Here is a 25,885-nt window from a genome sequence, read left to right on the forward strand (position 1 = left end):
GCTGGTTATGTACTCTTGCTTGTGTGGTCTGGAGACACACCCTGAAGGTGAGGCTAGTTAGCGTACTCTTGCTTCGTGTGGTCAGGAGACACGCCAGGTGAGGCTGGTTGGCGTAATTCTTGCTTGTGTGGTCAGGGACACGTTGTAGGTGAGGCCGGTTATGTACTCTTGCTTGTGTGGTCAGTAGAATGCCTGTAGGTGCAGGCTGGCTATGTATTCTTGCTTGTGTGGTCAGGAGACACGTTGTAGAGTGGAGCTGGTTATATATACTGCTTGTGTGTGGTCGGGAGACACTTCGTAGTAAGCAAGGCTGGTTATGTACTCTTGCTTGTATGGTCAGGGGGACACCCCTGTGGTAAGTGAGGCTAGTTGCGTACTCTTGCTTTTGTGGTCAGGGGACACCCTGCAGCTGAGGCTGGTTATGTACCCTTGCTTGTGTGGTCGGGAGACACGTTGTAGGTGAGGCTGGTTATGTACTCTTGCTTGTGTGGTCGGGAGACACGCTGTAGGTAAAAGGCTGGTTATATACTCTTGCTTGTGTGGTCAGGAGACGCACCCTGTAGGTAAGGCTGGTTATGTACTCTTGCTGTGTGGTCAGGGGAGACACCCTGTAGAGTGAGGCTGGTTATGTACTCTTGCTTGTGTGGTCGGGAGACACCCTGCAGGTGAGGCTGGTTATGTACTCTTGCTTGTGTGGTCGGGAGACACCTGCAGGTGAGGCTGGTTATGTACTCTTGCTTGTGTGGTCGGGAGACACGCTGTAGAGTGAGGCTGGTTATGTACTCTTGCTTGTCGGGGGACACCCCGTATATGGAGTTTGGTTGGTGGTATGTACTCTTGCTTGTGTGGTCGGGAGACACGCTGTAGGTGAGGCTTGTTATGTACTCTTGCTTGTGTGGTCGGGATACACGTTGTAGGTGAGGTTAGTGAGTGAGTGACTGAGTGAGTGAGTGAATTGGGTTTTTCGATGCTTCTAGCAATATTTAAGCATATTACGGCGGGGGACACCAGAAATGGGCTTTACACATTGTACCCATGTGAAGAATTGAACCCGGGTTTTCGGCGTGACGAGCGAACTCTTTAACCACTTAGCTACCCTACTGCCCACTTATGTTTATAAACTGTTTATGTAGCTGTGTTTGCGTGATCTGGGATTAACTGGCAGGTGAGTCTGTGATTGTTGTGGTGCTTGTGTGATCAACGGTAAACATGCAGGTGAATCTGTGAGTGTTGTGGTATTTGTGTGGTCAAAGCAGAACATGCAGGAATGGAGATCTGTGATCGTTGCGGTGTTTGTGTGAGTAAAAGGTAAACAATGCTAAGGCGAATCTGTGAGAGTGTTGTGGTGTTTTGTGTGGTCAAAGGTAAACATGCAGGTGAATCTGTGATTGCCGGCCTTGAAAAGCGCGCGAAAACGCACGCGCATCGTTGCGTTTACCGGGCAAACATGGCAACCGTGAGCGTTCCGTGACAAGGAACATGCAGTAATCCGCATTCGCCTGTAACGTGCTAACGCCCAACTGCAGCAATTTAATTCAAATGCCTACGTGTCTGTGCAAAAACAGGCGAATCCAGCAGCGGAGTCGCATCGCGCTGACCAGCACCGGCAGAATCTGTGATTGTTGTATGTTTGTGTGATCAGTTGCAAACATGCAGGTGAATCTGTGAGTGTTGTGGTGTTTATGTGGTCAAAGGTAAACATGCAGGTGAATCTGTGATTGTTATGTGTCTGTGGGTCAAAGTCTGTTATGGTGTTTGTGTGGTAAAACATGCAGGTGAATCTGGTATTATTATGGTGTTTGTGTGATTGTGTGATGAAAGGTAAACATGATGATAAAATGTGTGAAGCAGGAGTGGTGTTTGTGTGTGATCAAAAGAGTGAACATGCAGGTGAGATCTGTGATTGTTCTGGTGTCTGTGTGATCAAAGGTAAACATGCAGATGAATCTGTGATTGTTGTGGTGTTTGTGTGATCAAAGGTAAATATGCAGGTGAATATGTGATTGCTGTGGTGTTTGTGTGATCAAAGGTAAATATGCAGGTGAATCTATGTGATTGTTGTGGTGCTTGTGTGGTCAAAGGTAAACATGCAGGTGAATCTGTGATTGTTGTGGTGTTTGTGTGGATCAAAGGTAATATGCAGGTGAATATGTGATTGTTGTGGTGCTTCTGTGTGGTCAAAGGTAAACATACAGGTGAATCTGTGATTGTTGTGATGTTTGTTTGATCAAAAGGCAAATACGCAGGTGAATATGTGATTGTTGTGGTGCTTGTGTGGTCAAAGGTAAACATGCAGGTGAATCTGTGATTGTTGTGGTGTTTGTGTGATCAAAGGCAAATATGCAGGTGAAACTGTGATTGTTGTGGTGTCTGTGTGGTCAAAGGTAAACATGCAGGTAAATCTGTGATTGTTGTGGTGTCTGTAATCAAAGGTAAATATGCAGATGAATCTGTGATTGTTGTGGTATCTGTGTGGTCAAAGGTAAACATGCAGATGAATCTGTGATTGTTGTGGTGTCTGTGTGGTCAAAGGTAAACATGCAGGTGAATCTGTGATTGTTGTGGTGTCTGTAATCAAAGGTAAACATGCAGATGAATCTGTGATAGTTGTGGTATCTGTGTGATCAAAGGTAAACATGCAGGTGAATCTGTGATTGTTGTGGTGTCTCTGTGTGATCAATATGCAGGCAAATATGCAGTTGTGAATCTGTGATTGTAAATATGCAGGTGAATCTGTGATTGTTGTGGTGTCTGTGGTCAAAGGTCTTCTTACCCTGAAAATGTCCACTGATTACGTATGCATACCTAATAATGATCCCGAGAAGGCCCTCGTCTTCAGCATCCCATCCTTGAAGACAAACGGGACCGAGTGGTCAGCCTTGCTGACTTGGCTGATGCAAGGCATGGTATTCCAAATGCGCAGATCGACGTTCATGATGTCTGTCACTGGACTGTCTGGTTCAGGCAGGATTATTTACAGATTGTCGTCCTATGGCTCAAATAGTGCGACGTTTACCAACAAACAAACAAAACAAGATAATAAATGAGAAATATCAATAACTGCACCTGATTCTAGATGACTGTCGACAACACGGTGGAACCTGTTCCCCTGATCACGACGGTTGTCAACATATATTTTGGTCCGGCTACTGTCATCGCCAACACGGCCACACCCACCTGTGTTGTGTGAGACAACATCCCGTGACACACGTCACAACAGGTGACCCCCTTTTACATATGCTTAAACACACCACATGGTAATATATCTTTTGGAATTGGAAATATCTTTTTGCTCAAAACGTATGTTTTGTGTACTGCTAAATGTGTGTTCACAAGTATCATGACACGTGTAATGTATTCATTATTATGACATGTGTTATATCCTGTTTTGTTAAATTAAAAGGAAGACGTGACGAATACAGTCAAAATAGTGCCTTAATACAAATCAATAGTTTTCATTTCTGCAAGTTCCTTATAGTTTACATGTTCACAACGTGTCAACAAGGTTGATGTAGTTGTTATTCGCACAACGTTTCACTTTCAGCAAATTACGTTAAAAAGCAGTCTTTCTGTTTTGTTTCATTTTAAAGAGATATTACAAAATTGTCAGTGTAATCTAATTATTTACACAGCATTAACAAATTGTGACTGATAACAGCTGTGTGTTTTATTTTCATGCCATTGCCAATAATTACAGCTCACAGAAAAACACTGCAAAATATGTTTCATTTGCATAACGCTTGTTCCAAATTTACACGTTTCCTCCTGTTAACTCTATGTGTCATGAATTGTCTGCATTTTAGTTTAAAGAAGAATTTAATTTTGCAGATATTACTCAAATAAATTAAAATATTAACAGGACAAACAGTGTTTTCATCGCATTAAGTTGACTTTCTTATATTGAATCACAAAGTTATTCCTCCCCCATATTTGAAACTTCAGTATTTTGTTAGTTAAATACAATGCATCTGTTTCAAATGTGGTTTAACATATTGAGTTTTTTACCCATTGCGTTTTAAATCTCTTACTTGGTGGCAAAGAGACAACTCACATCGCCTATTGCTCAGGATATTGATGGTTTCCGTAATAACAATAAAGTACAATTTACTTCCATAGGTAATGAAACCTCTAACAGGTAATGCTGAACTGATCAGAACTATAACTACAACCACAACCACAACCACAACCACAACCACAACCACAACCACAACCACAACTATAACTGTAATGTAATTAAAACTATAATTATGACTATTAATTATTACTATACTTGGGAGGCCCTTGCTCATACAATAGAGGAGACTGACACAGCGCTGTCCACTGACAAGATAGAAAAGCTAGCCTTAGTCTGTTTCAAAAGCACTTGATTTTGCTAACAGGGAGGAGGAAGTACTGAGTGGATCAGTGGACATTACATCGTGTTAATGGCGTGCTTGTTCAACCAACTTCCATGACATAAGTGTCATCCAGATCAAAATGTATGAGGATAAAGTTGAGTATTCTGATAAAAAAACAAAACTTTCCAAACTTGTCCAGGGAAAAAGGGAAGGCCCACCGTGATCTGAGCCAGTTGACCTTTATTCAGAATCTGAAAGAAACTGTGGTTTCTTCTGAGAATGCATGATCCAACAAAACAGACATTACTATCTTTGGCAGGAAATAACATACTGACAAGAGATGAGGTAAAGGTTTGTTTTTTTCATACAGTAGATTACACAATTAATGCCTCAGCAACAGAAATTGCAACTGAACAAGAAATTATCCATCCGTCTGTCTACATCCATCGCTGCAAATTCAGAATATAGTTGTGGTTTGTGAACAGGCTGGTTTGTGACTTGCGGCACATTTATAAGTACAAATTAAATCTTTGGACATGCGCAGTCATCGACTTGTACATGAAGTGTATTTCAGAAGGCAGGACACGTTCTATAATTCTCATACCAATCTTTCAAAGTTTTCCATAAATTTATTTGACATTTCCAGTAGGCCTAAACTGGTTCCATGACTACCTCCAAATTCAATAAAATCCATCAAACGTGAATCCGTGAAGCTTTGATGGATAATGAAGGGTGTTACAACAGTAACAGCCCAATGCGAGCAACAGCAAAGTCCACAGAATCAACGTTCATCTTACACCCCGACTTTTGATGTAAAGCATGCTCGTTTTCTTCCTTGGTGATGAAGGGCTTCATCAGTCACTCACCGCATGTTTTTCTCCGCTACAGATGCACCAGCTCCGAAACCAACACAAGCCATCCAATATAGCCACCCATGTAAGTTATTCATATGGGTTCGTCTGATTTATTTTCTACTTTTACTTAAACCTGTATGAGAAATTTAATGAAAAAATATATCTTGAGTGCAATGCTTTACATATGTACAAATGGAGTGTCTTACCAAAGTTATCTCCCTTAGCATAATGCGGAACCCGTGCGTTTGGCGGGGGTATCCTTGGAAGAAGAATCGTAGGAAGGTCGCGGTCTGCACCGGGGGAGTGGCCTTGGTAGGTGGGTTGACTGGTGATATGTGTACAAACCACAGATGTTAACTGTTGGGGAGAAGCAGATGCTGAACTAATTGTTTGTCCTGACTTAGAAGTGATATGTGTACAACCTACAGGTGCTAGCTGTGGGGAGAAGTAGATGCTGAACTAATTGTTTGTCCTGACTTAGAAGTGATATGAGTACTCGTTCTTTACGTCACCTGCTATTATATTGTCAGGTGCTCCTGGGGGTGGACACACCTTTGAAACGGATAGTCGTACACAATGCACTTCGCCAGGCAGAGTTGCGTCCCTTAGTTCGTATTCTCATGTCAGGATGTCAAGACACTTTCTCCACCTATAGGCTACCACTGTTGACACGTATATGTCATTGTCCAGTTCACAGGTTTATATATCAAGACACAGAGGGATGTCTATACACTTTCTCCATCTACAACGCCACAACTATACACACTTATATGTGCTTTTCAGGTTCACAGGTTTATATAAGAAGACAAAGAGGGAAGTCAAGACACTTTTTCCATCTACAACGTTAGTAGTATACACAATGGGGCTACGGGACCAGGATTTTTAAATTGAACCCTTGAGGAGTCCCTAATCCCGTAGTCCCATTGTGTATACTACTACTGAGGAGCATGCAAAATTTGATGAAAATCGGTCAAATAGTTTCTGAAATATTGACTTTTAAGTGAACATGGGGTCGGTCGGAAAAGGCAAAATGTCCAACTTTTTGTCGTAAGTAAGTCTTAATTAATCTAATGAAGTCATCGAGAGTGTTCCCAATGCCGTGTTGCTATAGCGTAACCATCTGCCGAAATGCATGCAAAATGTAACGAAAATCGGTTAAATAGTTTAGGAAATTATCACTTTTTAGTGAGCACGGGGTCGGTCTGGCGAAAGGCTAACAATCCAACGTATTGTCCTACTTGTTATTTATCAAGGCGAGAGGTGTTTTTAGCTGAATGAAACTCAGGTCTCGGAAGTCATCATCACGCTACCGTCTCGGGGGTTGCTTTGAGCGAGCGCCGTGGACGAGTATAAGTGTGTGTGTGTGTGTCTCTCGGCTCGGCTATGATGATGATGCACGTCTGGCTGCCTAGAGAGGCTACAGATGTCTGAGAGGGAATGAAACGCATCTTTCAGCAGTTTTCCCCCGGGTCGTCGTCTCGGTATCCCCGACCGAGCGCTGTTGGCGAGTCGCGGTGTGTGGCTCCAGCGTCTTCGGCTTGTACAGCTGACTGGCTGGCAACGTTATGTTGATTTCCACCAAATCATACCCACATCTCTCGGCAGTTTCCCTTGGTCGACACGCTGCCGTGTCGGTAGCATTGAGAGAGTGCTGTGGGTGAGTCGCAGTGTGTGTGTGTGTGATTCGGCTCGGCTATTTACCTACAGCTCGCTGAGATGGCTGGCTACGTTATGTTGATGTCCGCGAAACAGTTTATTGTAAATCTCCTATGATTTGTTTGGTTTTCGCAATGAAGGCTTTTCGGGCCTGTTGCTTCCCTTGTTCAATGAATTTTTTTCTCGTCTTCGCAAATGACGGCGTTTTTGCAAGATTTGGTCAGAATGTCTTGTTTCATTCTGTGTTATTTTGCGATTTCTGATAGTACGCAACGAATCTCTTCCTCGGAGACTTTAGAGTCGGTGAGCGCGGTGGAAATATGATCATCTATCGTGTTTAACTTCGCTTTGGCTAGAATTCTAATTTCGTCGTCTTTCAATGCTTTACGTTTCAGTCTGCGAGACACGAACTTAAGCGCCAATCCCATCAACCCTGTTACTCCGGGTGTTATTTCGATGCCTAGCACCATGGGTGTGGCCACGATGGTGGATAATAGCCCGACACCTGCTACGCCTAATCCCATGCTGACTGAAATCAAAGCGCTGTCAACACCGTCCACGGAATTGATGGCCCTGTGATATCTTTTTTGTAATGCCGACCGCATATTGGGTTCACGTTCTAGTTGTTGTTTGATCTCGCATATCTGTCTCAAAAGAGACCCGTCTACGGTTTCCAGTGTTTTCGTCATTTCATTGACGACCGTGTACAGTCAAATTCTGTATATATACTCTTCATATAAAACAGTATTGAATTGGTCCTCAGTCAATTTTTGATGAATATACTTTAAGCTGATGAGGTACAAGTTTTCGCATATATAAATGGTCTGGAGTTCAATAAAATCCTTTTGAAATATTATAATATCTAGGTTTGTGGTGGGGGTTCTGGTTGTATACAAATACGACAACGTTTTTGTTGATGGCGATCATGCCAGCGTATTTTAACCCATGCAGAAGGTTATATCTACTCTGGGGGCATCTCCAAGAAATACTTCGATAATAAGAGTAGAATCTTGTATCATACTGATCCACGAGTCTGGCACATCAGTATATTTTAGTAAAAATAACGCTGCTTTTTTCTCATTGGGGACTAACATGTTAGCCGTTTTATCTGGTAATGGCACTATGCTTATCCATGTTCTTCTTCCAGGATCAAACCTTCCCAGCAGAATCCCGTTATTTTTTATCGAGACGCCACCAGCATTATTATCCATGATAAGATAGGGGTAGGTCAGGACCAGGTTAATAATCCAGGTCAACTGAGATTCGATGATGACTTCTCGTTGTTTGTACACATTATCTTGTAAGCGCATGGCGTACAAGGTGTTTTCCTCGCGGGGCAGATCGAATCCCCTTGTGTCTCCGAGATCAGCTAGCATTACATTGGGATGATGGTTCATCTCGTTTATATATAATGTATTACGAAATGGTTTTCAATTGGTTATCGGATAATTCCTCGGACGTGCACTTCAAACCCATGAGATGAATGTTGTTGAGTAAGAAAATTTCTGTAAGCGATATTGTGTCTTCAACGGTCACGGTGACTCCCTGCAGACTGGTGTAGGCATTAACGTTCACCTGCACGTAAACAGAGCAAACTTGGTATTGTTGTTTGATCGGAGTTTGATCCCTTTCACGATTTCAATGACGTTACGCACCGACGGTGGTTCGCCAAGGTAAACTTGGATGTATAGCGTGGATTTCGCCGGCAGATATTCTAGGACGTCTACTATGCTGTCGAATTCGGACACCATCTGCAATCCCACGTTTTGCATCCCGGGTTTGCTTGACAGCATGTGGGCTACTCTTTGCCTCAACGAGCTGACGATCACGCTGCGTCTTTGCCTAGGGACGTAAGCCACGAGCAGCGTTCCGTTGTTCACGACTTTCGTCAGGTAGTGATCTTTGTTGTCTGTGAAAACGTGGGGAGAGTCGAGCGTGATGTTGAGATTCCAGTCGATTTGGGATGGCACTAATACCCATTTGTTGTCGTCGTTGAAAATGAGAGTCTACAGCGTGTTTCTGGAGACGGTCGTGGTCTCGACTTCGTCCAGGTGCAACAGCCTACCGCAGAAGGCTGAGGTTATCGCCCATTCGTCCTCGTCGCTCGCGCATCAGGTTGTACCAAGTGTTGTTGACTGCTCCTTCCGTATCGAAATTTAAATCGCCTAGGTCCTTGTTCTTGCCACCAGCACCGGCGGCAGTAGAGGGTGGCAGTTTGATGCGTTTGTAAAGTATCAGTTGCAAGGTGTACAGTTTGCCATCGACTCGGTTCATCAATCCCTGATTTTCCTAAGGTCGGAGATCGCTATATTGGCGCATTTTAGAACGCTGTGTTCCTGACCATGGACCGCCGCGACTGCATATATCTTGTACTTATGGGATCGTGTTTAACGTCTAAAACCGAAATTCTACAATTCCGTGATGTTGCCTCGATTAATTTCTTCTTGTACTGCCGCCGATGAAAACGATTCGGTTCCTGCTGCCGTTGTACTTCTTTTCCTCGATTCACCGGGCATGGCTCTCAGCAGTGTGGAAGGTCGCTCGCCTTGAAGGTTGTCCGTCGTGCTCAGCTGATCGAGATGAATGCACAGTTTGCAGAAAAGCGGAATGAGATCGGTAATGTCGCAGTTGGTCACGTGTTTTCTGGTTGTAAGTCGTTTTTAGTCTCAAGTCGTTTTTTCCGTTGTTGGCTAACACGACCCGTTGTTCGAGTCTTCATTTTTAGTTCAGCTCCCACAGGTTTGAAGATTTCTTCGCTGAGCGAGCACACGCTGTAGTAGCCGCCCATTATTTGGCTGCGGGCGCTATTGACTTAACAGCCTGTTGTTTCTGCCGCTGATGTTGATCCATCGCTGGTAGTAGGTGTTGTCGCGAGAGCCGCACCTTCTGCTGACCGGACGCGGTTATCGATCACATGCAGCAGTTGAACGGACTCGACGCTTCGTGATTCCCGGAAGCGCCATGTACATATTGAAAAGTAGATATGTATACAAATATAGCTTTTAATCACAGCGTCCTTCTCGCATCGATTTGAACTTAGGATAGTCGCACACAATGGTTCAACGTAATTGTTTTGTGCTTTAAAGCATTGTAATACTCGTCCACAGCCTGCTTCGTTGCAATACAGTGTCACCCATGAACGAGGTAATTTCGTCAAAGGCTGCTGCATCATTGTCGCTCAGCTGGTGTACGTTGAAATTGTCCATGGGAATATCGTCAGACATTTTTTTATATTATAAAACTTTCCGAAGATCGGGAGAGCTGCTCGGTGTCAAAGAAGTGCGTCAGTCGGTGACGATCACCAGCAATCCGAGCACAATCTATCAAAACTAAATGCTGCTGGTTCGATTCCGCAACCCGGGTGAGAACGATGTCATCATCCCTTGCACGGCTCGACTGGCTTTTTACATCACGTTGGAGTCGAGGAACGACAAACGCACAATCGTGCGCAACCTAGGTCGCACCATCGTCAAGAAATCCACCATCAAAATCAGCTGGAACGAGGTCAGCAGTGACGTGTTTTACTGTTACACGGACCTCTGGAGAACCTCAAACAAACGCAATGACATGGCGTATCAACGACTTCGAATAACGATGTAATGAATGAAATCCATGTGGGGTTTGGTTTCACGCAAGACCAGCTCGGCAATATAACAGCAGGAGAAAAAGCTGTTGCCGAGGCATACAGGAATTGCATACCGCTTCGAGCTGCTCGAGGGGCACATGCCATTTTACCAAGCCGCGCTGGGAGACCGGCTGGAATACGAACTCATGTTCAATGACTACGGCAAAGTTACCTTCATGCAGGACGGCACCAAGGCCAGCTACGTCGTCGACAACATCTCGGTGGAGTTCGACATGGTCATGAGTACGGAACTGTCCCAGCATATTCACCAACAGTACTCGGGAAAGCTGTCCCATCCTGTACGACCATGTGTTGCGACACCGTACAAGAGCAACATGTTGTGGAACATCAACTTGAACGTGACGCCTCGATCGATGAAAGGCATCTTGATCATTCCCGTGGTGTAGAGTACGAGCTGTTTCGAAGAATCCCGAACTCGGTGATCATGAAAGTGGAAGGTGTGCCCAACCACCTTGTTCAGCCAAGGCAAGCGAAAGCTCATCAGCAGTGGGACGAGATAAAAACTACCGCCATCAAGCCACACTCGTATGAAGTCAACGACGACGCCAAAGACCTGAGTTTCACCTACATGACGCTCAGTAAGTACCTGGATAAGCATTACGCACTGTGGCTGGACATGGGATCCACAAACAATGACAGACTACACGGCAGCAGGCGCCGCATTGACAACGGCAGCGAGGGGATCACCATCCAAATCTCCAAGGGGCAAAATCTGACTGGCAAGTTAAATTTATATTTGTATGTGATTATGGACGCACAACTCGATATAGACAATGGAATATTCGTGCAAGCCATTTATTGATTTACTCGCGATTGCCACTGCACCATCGTAGTGGTCAGACGGGATGCAAGATGGCATTCGTGCTGTACATGCTGGAAGGTTACTATCGCGGATGTGTTCAACCAATACGGTCATATTTCCCCACCCCACTTTACGTGGGTGAACAAGACGTACCCGGAGAGACCGCGGTGCGATGACGGACCCGACTTGCACAAAATCGACCTGGTAATTCGTCTGCAGTAATTGCTGCAGGTTTACCACGACAAGCTGAAAGGGGAATCGATGCTGTTCATCCTGGACGACTGCAGCGCAACAGGAGGAGGAAACGCCGATGGAAGAATAACGACGACACACACCGATACAACTAGTCACCACCAAGAATCCTGCAAAAGTCGCCGCTAGAAGAAATGGTGGTTTAGCCAAGCACCGCGCAAAAATAATACCCATTACACTCCGCGGATTGTTGCCGCCATGGCAACGGGATTGCCGCTGGTCGCTGTTATGCTGCTATGGAGGGACTATGTCCAATTTTCAAAACAAACAACCTGTAGTATACGTATACAAAGTTTTATTCAGAGTAGAGGAGTTATCGTCAAATATCCAAACAAACAATGAACGAGCACAAGATCCCTGATTCACTCAGCTACTAATGATTCAAACACTGTATAGAATGCAAATATTGTTTCTTTGATGTAAATATATTGACGAGGAAGGCATGTGTTGATCGTGTGCCGCCATGTGTTACAGTGCGGAAAGTCTAGGTAGGTACATGGAGAGGGCGGGAGAGTACAACACGAAGACTCACGACGGTACAGAACAATACTACAGCGTCCGCGAAGATTATACCCCATCCAGAGTTCAATGTTGGTAATATATGTTCATATTCAGTGGACCTCGGGAATCTGGGTTAGAATTGATCTGCAGTAAGAGGCGCCTAACGGGATCGGGCAGTCAGGGTTGCTTAACATGTCATCGTATCCCAGTTGTGTTGATCGATGCTCATGCTGTTGGTCACTGGATTGTTTGGTCCAGGCACGATTCAATTGCAAACAGCCACCATCATATCTGGAATTCTGCTGTAATATTGTTGAATATTCTTTTGGGGGATATCAGCTTCTGTTCATGGATATTCCTTTACAAGACAATTTATACTAATTGATGCTGTTCACTTTCAAAGTTCTAAATATAAACTTATACTGCACGTTTACACAGAAAAAAGCACACAACACATTCTAGACCCAGGTTTGGAACTTATAAAAGAACTTGATACAATTATGGACATAAAATGCTTTACCACGCGATGTGAAAGCTTAACGAATGCCTTGTTGACCTTTACTTTGCAGAAGGTCACTGCTCAAAAATGACATAGCTTTGATGCGCATCAACAGCCAATTTGCCTTCAACAACAATGTCAGAGCGATTTGCTCCTGCATCGTAGCCAACTCCCCACGGGCTGCTTTGTGACTGGATGGGGTGAAACCCACGGTAAGGAGTGAGTGAGTGAGTGAATGAATGATGCTTTAAACCGCATCAGCAATATTGCAGCTATTAGCGGCTCACGGTAAGTAGGGATGCTGAAGGATACCACAGGGTACGAAGAGCATCCAAGTATCTTACCTCGTGAAAGCTGTTAGGTAAATCAAGACCATGTTATCCAATAACTATGTTATCCAACACCGTATGCGTAATGTTTTTGTTTACACAGTCTCCGGGATATATTGAATATATTCCTTCCTAGTTAACAACATATACACGTCGGGCCATACGACACATAGTGTGTTGTTTGTTTCTGTGTTAGTTGTTTGTTTGTTGTTGCCCAACTTAACACTATTCCAGCTGTGTGCGTGTGAATATGCGTGTAAGCGTGTGCGTCTTTGCACCAATAGAGTTGCGTGTTGTAAGGATGCTACTTGGGGACTAAATCGTCCATTTTGAATTTATGAGACACCTTTGACACCAGGTGTATCTATTTTTAGATGATGCGTCTTTGTCTCAGGTCTATATTGAGATCTATGGTGTGAACATCTGGTGTGTCTATTTTTAGACTCGGGTGGGTAATAAAAGGTCCCCCATGAACAGCCCTCTATACACAGTTTCAGTCATTACACCTAGTGATTACACATTGTGGATATACCAGTGTATTATGGGATTACTAATCAACCTGGCATCACAGGTTTATATAACGTATGACGGCAAGTCCGCCTGTTCAGGTGTAATCATCGCAGACACTTGGGTCCTCACGGCCGCACACTGCATTCAAAAGTAAGTTTTCAATTAGCATAACTACAGGAACTGAACGTTTAGATTCCTGACACTGACTGTTGCCATTTCCCGTTCTGTTGTATGTGCCTAAATAACAGTATTATGCGTGTCGTATGTTTCCGTTTCTTTTGTATGTGCCTAAATAACAGTACTATACGTGGCGTATGTCTTCCTTATTTCTGTATGTGCTTCAATAACAGTATTATACATGGCGTATGTTTTCCTTTCTGTTGTATGTGCCTAAATAACAGTATTATGCGTGTCGTATGTTTTCCTTTCCGTTGTATGTGCCTAAATAACAGTACTATACGTGGCGTATGTTTTCCTTATTTCTGTATGTGCTTCAATAACAGTATTATACATGGCGTATGTTTTCCTTTCTGTTGTATGTGCCTAAATAACAGTATTATGCGTGTCGTATGTTTGCCTTTCTGTTGTATGTGCCTAAATAACAGTACTATACGTGGCGTATGTTTTCCTTTCTGTTGTATGTGCCTAAATAACAGTATTATACGTGGCGTATGTTTCCGTTTCTTTTGTATGTGCCTAAATAACAGTACTATACGTGGCGTATGTCTTCCTTTCTGTTGTATGTGCCTAAATAACAGTATTATGCGTGTCGTATGTTTTCCTTTCTGTTGTATGTGCCTAAATAACAGTACTATGCGTGTCGTATGTTTCCGTTTCTTTAGTATGTGCCTAAATAACAGTACTATACGTGTCGTATGTTTTCCTTTCTGTTGTATGTGGCTAAATACAGTACATGTAATATTTATAAAAACATATATCGGCGGGGTTTTGTGATCACAAGCAGGTTTATTTGTGGAATTTATGATGTAATAAAAAGAGAATCTCACCTGATATCAATTATGTCAACACGAGTTGATAAAGTTACAAATTTACATATTTTAACTTTTATCAATGAGTTTTGATAAATTTGATATCAGAAGACACGAGGGTGAGATTCTATTTATCATCCAAAATTATTCTTCATTAGTTTTCAATGGAAAATGTACATCTCTGAACACGGTACTGCCATTAGACTTACAATGCAGCGATGTCATAGCATTGTGACGTCATCAAGTTCATGACGTCATAGCACTGTCAGGGCATTGAACAAAATCTACTGTCAAACGATATCTTAGGATATATCGTTTAATCTCACACAGAACACAGTTGTGGATACTAAAGAAATGTATTACTCGCCCGTGGAAGATACTGCAGTGTAATAAGTTTATAGAGAATACTACACGAGGTCTCATTACATACGAATTATACGAAACGAGTGTCCTTCCTATGGTAACTGACCGAGCGAAAGCGAGGTCAGAAACCATAGGAAGGTCACGAGTTTCGTATAATTCGTATGTTATGAGACCGAGTGTGGTATTTTATTTATTACCCACGTCTTACATGCTTTAAATTGACAAAATAGCGTATTTTTGTTATTTTAATGGTTTCAAACCGCAACCGGTTTCATAAAGATGTTGCGGAAGAATGTTGTTCTGTAGTACACTTTTTGCATGACGTCACAGTGTAATGACGTCACTACGCCTTGCTCGTCTGCCCCCTTGGTAACCGACGTCACGATGCATGTCAGCTGTCATCGCCTCATACAGCCTCCTACATTATACTACTCCGTAGCATCCCGTTTCTTGGTTTGCAGTTGCTTCATTCGGCTAACCTCACTGGTGGAAACTTTACGTTTATGTTTTTCGACGCATATAATGTCTCAGTTCGACTCACAATTATACAGCGATACGGCAACGTTCGCAATGTTTACATTCCCACAATGCATCTAAGTTGTAGAATGAATGAATTCACGTGTTTGTTATGAATGAACAGGTAGTTCCGTCACAACGTGACCTAACTGAGAGGTCATCGGTTATCCAATCAAATCGTTAGAATGTCACGTCAAGTCGTTACGACACAGGTCAACGCGATACGACACTTGTGTGACGTACGGGATTAGTATGCAACTACCCATACGTTGACCACGTGGGTAATAAACAGCAATATTACACTAGTGTAATACCGCGAGACATATGACGTCATAATGGTTACAGTTATGACGTCACAATGCTAATGTCTCTGTCGCAATGGTATTAGACCTTGCCTGACTCGAGGAAAATTGATATGAGAGTCATCACACTATAGACAGTTTCTATCAATTTATGTTGGAGGGTAATAAACAGAATACTAAACTCGCTTCCGTGAAATACCCTTTTTATCAAACTCATGAAAGATTTAGCATCATTAACTCGTTTAATACAATTGGTATTACATGGAAGGTCGTTTAGTATCCTCTTTAGAATATGGATGTACAGGGGAACCTTTTTTTATTTCAAAACGTATATTGTTGTTGTTTTATTAAATAACCATGGTTGTTACAGTAAAGGAGTGTATGACATTACCTATGTATTGTGGGTTCACTCCCAACTGAAAAGCTGAGTAGAGAAATCAAAGTATGATGATTATTTTTACCCTTAATGAGTGTAGAGGGATTATCTTAGCTTGGGTTCTAGTGTGGAGGGATTATCTTAGCTTGGGTTCTAGTGTGGAGGGATTATCTTAGCTTGGGTTCTAGTGTGGAGGGATTATCTTAGCTTGGGTATCTAGTGTGGAGAGGATTATCTTAGCTTGGGTTCCTAGTGTGGAGGGATTATCTTAGCTTGGGTTCTAGTGTGGAGGGATTATCTTAGCTTGGGTTCTAGTGTGGAGGGATTATCTTAGCTTGGGTTCTAGTGTAGAGGGATTATCTTAGCTTGGGTTCTAGTGTGGAGGGATTATCTTAGCTTGGGTTCTAGTGTGGAGGGATTATCTTAGCTTGGGTTCTAGTGTGGAGGGATTATCTTAGCTTGGGTTCTAGTGTGGAGGGATTATCTTAGCTTGGGTTCTAGTGTGGAGGGATTATCTTAGCTTGGGTTCTAGTGTGGAGGGATTATCTTAGCTTGGGTTCTAGTGTGGAGGGATTATCTTAGCTTGGGTTCTAGTGTGGAGGGATTATCTTAGCTTGGGTTCTAGTGTGTGGAGGGACTATCTTAGCTTGGGTTCCCAGTGTGGAGGGATTATCTTAGCTTGGGTTCTAGTGTGGAGGGATTATCTTAGCTTGGGTTCTAGTGTGGAGGGATTATCTTAGCTTGGGTTCTAGTGTGGAGGGATTATCTTAGCTTGGGTTCTAGTGTGGAGGGATTATCTTAGCTTGGGTTCTAGTGTGGAGGGATTATCTTAGCTTCTAGTGGGATTATCTTAGCTTGGGTTCTAGTGTGGAGGGATTATCTTAGCTTGGGTTCTAGTGTAGTGGAGGGATTATCTTAGCTTGGGTTCTAGTGTAGAGGGATTATCTTAGCTTGGGTTGAGGGATTATCTTAGCTTGGGTTCTAGTGTAGAGGGATTATCTTAGCTTGGGTTCTAGTGTAGAGGGATTATCTTAGCTTGGGTTCCAGTTGGGATTATCTTAGCTTGGGTTTTAGTGTGGAGGGATGTGGAGGGATTATCTTAGCTTGGGTTCTAGTGTGGAGGGATTATCTTAGCTTGGGTTCTAGTGTGGAGGGATTATCTTAGCTTGGGTTCTAGTGTGGAGGGACTATGTCCAATTTTCAAAACAAACAACCTGTAGTATACGTATACAAAGTTTTATTCAGAGTAGAGGAGTTATCCCCAAATATCCAAACAAATAATGAACGAGCACAAGATCCCTGATTCACTCAGCTACTAATGATTCAAACACTGTATAGAATGCAAATATTGTTTCTTTGATGTAAATATATTGACGAGGAAGGTATGTGTTGATCGTGTGCCGCCATGTGTTACAGTGCGGAAAGTCTAGGTAGGTACATGGTGAGGGCGGGAGAGTACAACACGAAGACTCACGACGGTACAGAACAATACTACAGCGTCCACAAGATTATACCCCATCCAGAGTTCAATGTTGGTAATATATGTTCATATTCAGTGGACCTCGGGAATCTGGGTTAGAATTGATCTGCAGTAAGAGGCGCCTAACGGGATCGGGCAGTCAGGTTGCTTAACATGTCATCGTATCCCAGTTGCGTTGATCGATGCTCATGCTGTTGGTCACTGGATTGTTTGGTCCAGGCACGATTAATTGCAGACAGCCACCATATATCTGGAATTCTGCTGTAATATTAAGTTGAATATTCTTTTGGGGGGATATCAGCTTCTGTTCATGGATATTCCTTTACAAGACAATTTATACTAATTGATGTTGTTCACTTTCAAAAGTTCTAAATATAAACACTGTACGTTTACACAGAAAAAGCACACAACACATTCTAGACCCAGGTTTGGAACTTATAAAAGAACTTGATACAATTATGGACATAAAATGCTTTACCACGCGATGTGAAAGCTTAACGAATGCCTTGTTGACCTTTACTTTGCAGAAGGTCACTGCTCAAAATGACATAGCTTTGATGCGCATCAACAGCCAATTTGCCTTCAACAACAATGTCAGAGCGATTTGCCTCCCTGCATCGGCCAACTCCCCCACGGGCTGCTTTGTGACTGGATGGGGTGAAACCCACGGTAAGGAGTGAGTGAGTGAGTGAATGAATGATGCTTTAAACCGCATCAGCAATATTGCAGCTATTAGCGGCTCACGGTAAGTAAGGATGCTGAAGGATACCACAGGGTACGGAAGGAGCATCCAAGTATCTTACCTCGTGAAAGCTGTTAGGTAAATCAAGACCATGTTATCCACACCATGTTATCCAACACCGTATGCGTAATGTTTTTTTTGTTTACACAGTCTCCGAGATATATTGAATATATTCCTTCCTAGTTAACAACATATACACGTCGGGCCATACGATACATAGTGTGTTTGTTTGTTTCCGTGTTAGTTGTTTGTTTGTTGTTGCCCAACTTAACACTATTCCAGCTGTGTGCGTGTGAGTATGCGTGTGCGTGTGCGTCTTTGCACCAATAGAGTTGCGTGTTGTAAGGATGCTACTTGGGGACTAAATCGTCCATTTTGAATTTATGAGACACCTGGACACCTGGTGTATCTATTTTTAGATGATGCGTCTTTGTCTCAGGTCTATATTGAGATCTATGGTGTGAACATCTGGTGTGTCTATTTTTAGACTCGGGTGGGTAATAAAAGGTCCCCCATGAACAGCCCTCTATACACAGTTTCAGTCATTACACCTAGTGATTACACATTGTGGATATACCAGTGTATTTCTTATGGGATTACTAATCAACCTGGCATTATACTGTGTGATTCACTGGGTTTATATTTTCAATAGCTCAGCCTCTCAACTACACATCTCTGGAGTAATTAAACATTGTGTATATTTCTCACTTGATTTCAAAACATCTTTGGATTATACACTGGAGTGACTACACATTATATACCGGTGTATTTCTCTTTTATCTCAAAGCGAGCGCCCATTATCGCAGTATCAATTCCCGTCTGACTAACTATAACTATTAAAAATGTGAAGAAACAGATTGATTCATACTGTACTCCAACAATGAATGACTCATTTGCCCACCCGTAAGTCCGACCTACAGATATTCAAAGCTATGTTTACGGGAAGGGAATCCCCTCTCCCACCCAAGCATGAAGATTAAGAAAACAAGCGTATAATGGAGTGAAAAATAAAATAACTTCAAATACATGTTACCGAGTGTACATGTTAATACTTTCTTTTAATTTGCGACAGCCTACGAATGAGGTGTACCATGTTCATTCTGCCATAACATTGCCTCTCCCTACATTCAATGGACCGAGAAGCATGACGGCCTTCACGCCCATTGAAGAAACCAGGTCATACATCGCGTCCCCCGCCGCCATTTTGAAAAAAATGATAAATATAACAAAGTCCTAGCCATGCCCGTCGATGAAAAAAACTGAGTAAAATGTTGAAACTCATAGCGAAATCACACACAGCATGCTTCTCACCAAAATATCCCATGTAGAACGAGTCACCATGAACTTACTTTAAAATCCCACATAATCATATGAATAAATACAGCCCGATACACACAGAGAATACAACCTATAGATAGTTGATTACACATGACTCACATATGCCATGAGCCTACTTTAAAACTCACACACAATTACATGAATAAACACAGCCCGATACACACACACAGGCTACGATCGATAGAAAGTTGACCTGACTCCCGTTTGCCACGAATCATTAAATCTCAACACAATAAACACAGTCCAATCATAATCAGAACCTTTCCCTAGATTCATCGTTTTTTTCTAAACTATAGCTTGCATTAAACCAATTTTAGTGTGTAGATGTACTCGCATTGTTAACATCTGACTCACGATTCTGTCGTCAACAACATTATTCACACAATACGTTCATACGCAAAAATACTCACAAATTAGAATAGAGAATGATCCATCACATACATTCCACACCTACTGTGCTGTTTTAAACGGTCATGAAACCGCCAGAATACCTAAACACGCACAGCACAACATACCGGCTGCACACGGCGGTGAACAAAGAGCATTCAAGCTTGGCGCCAACAGCCCCTGCCTAAAACCGGTTCTGTCAAACTGGATCGCAAAAGGGTCTATCAAACCGGTTCGCAAATGGTTCTGACTCAATATGGCTACATGTCCAAACCGGCCACATGTCCAAAACGGCTTTGTAGACCAAAAATGGCTTTACAACACTAGTGTAATAGCTTATGTATTTATAAACCGTTTATATATATATATGTATATAAATATATTCATTACAGATCATTAAAATTGTTGTTGTATTCAATACAATGAACTGTAACAGTTGTTATCTTCAATACCATGAACTGAAACAGTGGTTATCTTGTATTCAATCAACAGGAATGACGATTAAACTGAAACTTGTATGTCTGATAATAGTATGAGGAGGTTAAACATTTTCGTGGATTCAGTGAAATAGGGTTGAAATTGGTATTATAAAAAACCAAGAATTGTACAACAGTTGTCTTATGTCAATCCTCCAGCAATACATTCAGTGAGTTTAGTACACTCTCAGCAGCTCTATGGCGGTGGTCTGTACATAATTGCCCACACAATCCAGTGATCAACAGCATGAGCGTCATTCTACACCATGTGTCATGTGTCAACCAGCGAGCCTGACCACCCGATCCCGTTAGTCGCCTCTTATGACAAGCATGGGTTACTGAAGGGTAACCCAGGGGAACAATACATTAAGAAACAAGAGAGATATACAGATTTCATTGTTTTCTGATGAATGTGGTTGCACTGGTTGCTGCTGCTGCTGCATAGCCTGTGTGTGTGTATCGGGCTGTGTTAATTCATGTAATTGTGTGTGAGTTTTAAAGTAGGCTCATGGCATATGTGAGTCATGTGTAATCAACTATCTATAGGTTGTATTCTCTGTGTGTATCGGGCTGTATTTATTCATATGATTATGTGGGATTTTAAAGTAAGTTCATGGTGATTGGTTCTACATGGGATATTTTGGTGAGAAGCATGCTGTGTGTGATTTCGCTATGAGTTTCAACATTTTACTCAGTTTTTTTCATCGACGGGCATGGCTAGGACTTTGTTATTTGTTTAAATCTATATATTTATCATTTTTTTCAAAATGGCGGCGGGGGACGCGATGTATGACCTGGTTTCTTCAGTGGGCGTGAAGGCCGTCATGCTTCTCGGTCCATTGAACGTAGGGAGAGGCAATGTTATGGCAGAATGAACATGGTACACCTCATTCGTAGGCTGTCGCAAATTAAAAGAAAGTATTAACATGTACACTCGGTAACATGTATTTGAAGTTATTTTATTTTTCACTCCATTATACGCTTGTTTTCTTAATCTTCATGCTTGGGTGGGAGAGGGGATTCCCTTCCCGTAAACATAGCTTTGAATATCTGTAGGTCGGACTTACGGGTGGGCAAATGAGTCATTCATTGTTGGAGTACAGTATGAATCAATCTGTTTCTTCACATTTTTAATAGTTATAGTTAGTCAGACGGGAATTGATACTGCGATAATGGGCGCTCGCTTTGAGATAAAAGAGAAATACACCGGTAGTATAATGTGTAGTCACTCCAGTGTATAATCCAAAGATGTTTTGAAATCAAGTGAGAAATATACACAATGTTTAATTACTCCAGAGATGTGTAGTTGAGAGGCTGAGCTATTGAAAATATAAACCCAGTGAATCACACAGTATAATGCCAGGTTGATTAGTAATCCCATAAGAAATACACTGGTATATCCACAATGTGTAATCACTAGGTGTAATGACTGAAACTGTGTATAGAGGGCTGTTCATGGGGGACCTTTTATTACCCACCCGAGTCTAAAAATAGACACACCAGATGTTCACACCATAGATCTCAATATAGACCTGAGACAAAGACGCATCATCTAAAAATAGATACACCAGGTGTTCAGGTGTCTCATTATAAATTCAAAATGGACGATTTAGTCCCCAAGTAGCATCATTACAACAGTTGCGTCAATTAGGTCTGCCAGGAATAATAACTCGAATCCCCGATGAGCCAGATTTCTCAGCATCATGCTAACTGTAGTAAGAAAGTGTAATCCCAAAATATAACTAATGTTACATACTAATGTTTGTTGGAAGAAGGCCAGTGTGTTCATATTGTGTGAGACGTGTGTGTTACTGTAATCTTCCTGTGTCCAAGGTCAGGAGAGCGGTTTCCTGAAGAAGGCTAGTGTGTCCATATTGTGTGAGATGTGTGTGTCACTGTAAAATTCCTGTGTCCAATGCCAGGGCAGCGGTTTCCTGAAGAAGGCCAGTGTGTCCATATTGTGTGAGACATGTGTGTAACTGTAATATTCCTGTGTCCAATGTCAGGACAGCGGTTTCCTGAAGAAGGCCAGTGTGTCCATATTGTGTGAGACGTGTGTGTAACTGTAATATTCCTGTGTCCAATGTCAGGACAGCGGTTTCCTGAAGAAGGCCAGTGTGTCCATATTGTGTGAGACGTGTGTGTAACTGTAACATTCCTGTGTTTAAGGTCACCAGGACAGCGGTTTCCTGAAGAAGGCTAGTGTGTCCATATTGTGTGAGACGTGTGTGTAACTGTAATATTCCTGTGTCCAATGTCAGGACAGCGGTTTCCTGAAGAAGGCTAGTGTGTCCATATTGTGTGAGACGTGTGTGTTACTGTAATATTCCTGTGTCCAAGGTCAGGAGAGCGGTTTCCTGAAGAAGGCTAGTGTGTCCATATTGTGTGAGATGTGTGTGTAACTGTAAAATTCCTGTGTCCAATGCCAGGACAGCGGTTTCCTGAAGAAGGCTAGTGTGTCCATATTGTGTGAGACGTGTGTGTAACTGTAATATTCCTGTGTCCAATGTCAGGACAGCGGTTTCCTGAAGAAGGCCAGTGTGTCCATATTGTGTGAGACGTGTGTCTAACTGTAACATTCCTGTGTTTAAGGTCACCAGGACAGCGGTTTCCTGAAGAAGGCTAGTGTGTCCATATTGTGTGAGACGTGTGTGTAACTGTAACATTCCTGTGTCCAATGTCAGGACAGCGGTTTCCTGAAGAAGGCTAGTGTGTCCATATTGTGTGAGACGTGTGTGTAACTGTAACATTCCTGTGTTTAAGGTCACCAGGACAGCGGTTTCCTGAAGAAGGCCAGTGTGTCCATATTGTGAGACGTGTGTGTAACTGTAACATTCCTGTGTCCAATGTCAGGACAGCGGTTTCCTGAAGAAGGCTAGTGTGTCCATATTGTGTGAGACGTGTGTGTAACTGTAACATTCCTGTGTTTAAGGTCACCAGGACAGTAGTTTCCTGAAGAAGGCTAGTGTGTCGATTGTGCCGTTGGCTGAATGTAGGACAGACTACGCCAACGTTGGCTACAACGTCTTCGACAACAACATATGTGCAAGTGGTGGCGGAAATGATGCCTGTGAGGTAAAGATTTATGCTCGTATGAATGCATTATCGGGAAGGCCTTGGAACTGTTACCATGGAAACCGGGTGATAATAGTGTAGTGGGTAGGATGGTGTTCTGTAAACCATCAACCCTACACCAGACAAACCGGGGGCTGCGTGGTAGCCTAGTGGGTAAAGCGTTCGCTCGTCACGCCGAAGGCCCTCGTGAGTAAAAAGTGTGAAGTCTATTTCTGGTGTCCCCCGCCGTGATATTGCTGGAATTTTGCTAAAAGCGGCGTAGACCCCAGCTCACACACTCACCAAACAAACCAGTAACTAATATTGTGAGCAACGACTACGCCGCCGGGGAACGATGATGGATATTCTAATGAGTATATTCGATTAGGCCCCAAGAATGCAGTAGATGCCACAGAGCTACGAATAATATGATGTTTTGGGTTTTTCGTCAGGGTGATTCTGGAGGCCCCCTCGTGTGCATGGAGCAGGGGGCGTGTCACCTGAAAGGGTTGGTGTTGTGGGGCAAGCAGTGCGGGGACGGCAGGTTCCCGGGCGTCTACACCAGAGTCTTCAGCTACAGAGAGTGGATACACAACATCATCAGCTGATGCGGGCATTTTCTGGTGCCGTTATATGGCCGATCGATTCTAATTTATATCCAAAAGATACAATAAAACTGTGGGTTTGCTAATGGTTATCTACATCTGTTCGTTTGTTTGTGGGGAGGGTTTGAATCCCAGGATACAGTCCCTTTATAGACCATTTTGTTTGTTGGTTGGTTGGTTGGTTTACGCCGCACTCAGCATTACAGCTATATGGCGGCGGTCTGTACATAATCGAGTGTCGACCAAACAATCCAGTGACCTGCATCATGAGCATGAATCTATGCAACTGGGATACGATGACATGTGTCAACCAAGTAAGTGATCCCGTTAGTCTCCTCTTACGACAGGCATGGGCTACTGAATCTAACCCGGGTACCTAATAGTACCACCGTCAGCACTGACAGGAATCCATATTAAACCTCGTTTCATGCACGTGACTGTCACGTACAGATCATGGCGGTGATTGTGTTTGCTTTCTTCTAGAAATCATATTGGATATTAAAAGCATGTCTTAAAAACTATACGAAACATATCTGACGTGTACTTTGGATTCATACAACGTCACTGGCAGAGAATTATGACAGTGAGCCCAAGTACAGGTTGCGTGGCTTGGTATTACATGGATCTACTGGACATACGTTTCACACTTATATTCAAATTGTTGTTTCGCGGGAGTGAATACGATGTCCGTTCTAAACGGCTTTGCCAATTTTAATTAAATACTCATTTAATTGTGGATATGGGTTTGTTAGTACAAACCAGCGTTCCTCGAATATTTCTTTTGTCAACTGCATCATAGATAGAGCAACATGACAGCTCTGTTTTGATCACACAGCCCCAAAGCCCCAACCTATCGAGAATACAAGAGGTGTCCGGTTGGACACTACACATAACTCGACTGTGACAGGCTGGTACGGGATAAACAGTAAATTTAACTGCTGATACGGAGTTCAATCACAATGAAAACAATTAGTTTGGTACCGGAATCTACTTTCCCTTTTCGTGAACAAATTAAAAGCAACCATTTTTGGCACGGCGTTCAATCCCAGCCAGAATAATTATTGTGGTACCTGTTTACCCTTTTCTCGGACACCTGGTGCCATCATTGGCCCATTTCCATTGTTTTCACGGCTGTTTTTCCCTTTACACACAACTGTTAATGTTTAGGTGGAAACTCGATACCGGTATTTGTCTTGTGAAGACGTACAACTTTATCATATATATTCAGTAACTGAATTCGGAAGAGATCGGCGATCAAAACACCGTTATCACAAAACCAGGAGACTGAACCCGATGTGAAAAGGTCAGTTTTGTGACATCAGGCAGACCTGGTCAACACACTGTCCACCTGGCTCCGTGCTGTATCTCACCTGGGGGGATTTTATACCTGACCACTGTCTGTTTGTACTCCCTTGCCCGAGGACGCTCTATGAAGGTAAACAGTCGTGTGACAATGGAACGTCTCGTAATTCTGGTGGCCGTTCTTTCTGTGGTCGCAGGATTCAATGGTAAATATTGTTTTGTAAAATTATTATTATTTTTTATATCTTGCACATATGGGAGCGTTCCCTGTTGTATGATATATAGTGCTAATTTCCTAATCATTCAAAAATGTTTTGTGAAAGTAAATGAGTGAGTGAGTTTAGTGCCACGTCGCTCTTAGCAAAATTTCAGCAATATCACCAGACTTGGGCTTCACACAATGTACCCATGTCCAATAAATCGAACCGGGGTCTTCTAGCGTGCGATCGCTTTAAGCACAAGTTCTTTGAAAGAGTGAGTGAGTGAGTTTAGTTTTACGCCGCACCATATATCGTCAATTACAAGCATCATCGAAAGTAGAAAACTGGCATGAAAATGTACTTATACAG

General features: G+C 42.7%; 1 protein-coding gene across 2 annotated transcripts; it reads left to right on the plus strand.

Moving 5' to 3' along the window:
* The first annotated feature begins 3,080 nt into the window (after positions 1-3,080).
* LOC124280211 (trypsin-1-like) lies at positions 3,081-24,106 on the plus strand. Of its 2 annotated transcripts, XM_046716110.1 has the most exons (8): positions 3,081-3,220; positions 5,226-5,273; positions 5,416-5,507; positions 13,448-13,536; positions 17,349-17,463; positions 17,940-18,081; positions 23,288-23,430; positions 23,862-24,106. In XM_046716110.1, the coding sequence occupies exons 5-8, from the start codon at positions 17,371-17,373 to the stop codon at positions 24,015-24,017; spliced, it is 534 nt and encodes a 177-aa protein (XP_046572066.1). In that variant the 5' UTR covers positions 3,081-3,220; positions 5,226-5,273; positions 5,416-5,507; positions 13,448-13,536; positions 17,349-17,370; the 3' UTR covers positions 24,018-24,106. The 2 variants fall into 2 exon arrangements, with proteins under 2 accessions (XP_046572066.1, XP_046572074.1); XM_046716118.1 differs by lacking the exons at positions 3,081-3,220; positions 5,226-5,273; positions 5,416-5,507 and having other exon boundaries at positions 13,524-13,536; positions 17,349-17,467.
* The last annotated feature ends 1,779 nt before the right edge of the window (positions 24,107-25,885 follow it).

Source organism: Haliotis rubra, unplaced genomic scaffold, assembly GCF_003918875.1.
Source record: "Haliotis rubra isolate DU_JTF1 unplaced genomic scaffold, ASM391887v1 Scf1074, whole genome shotgun sequence".
In the NCBI taxonomy this organism is placed as follows: domain Eukaryota; kingdom Metazoa; phylum Mollusca; class Gastropoda; order Lepetellida; family Haliotidae; genus Haliotis; species Haliotis rubra.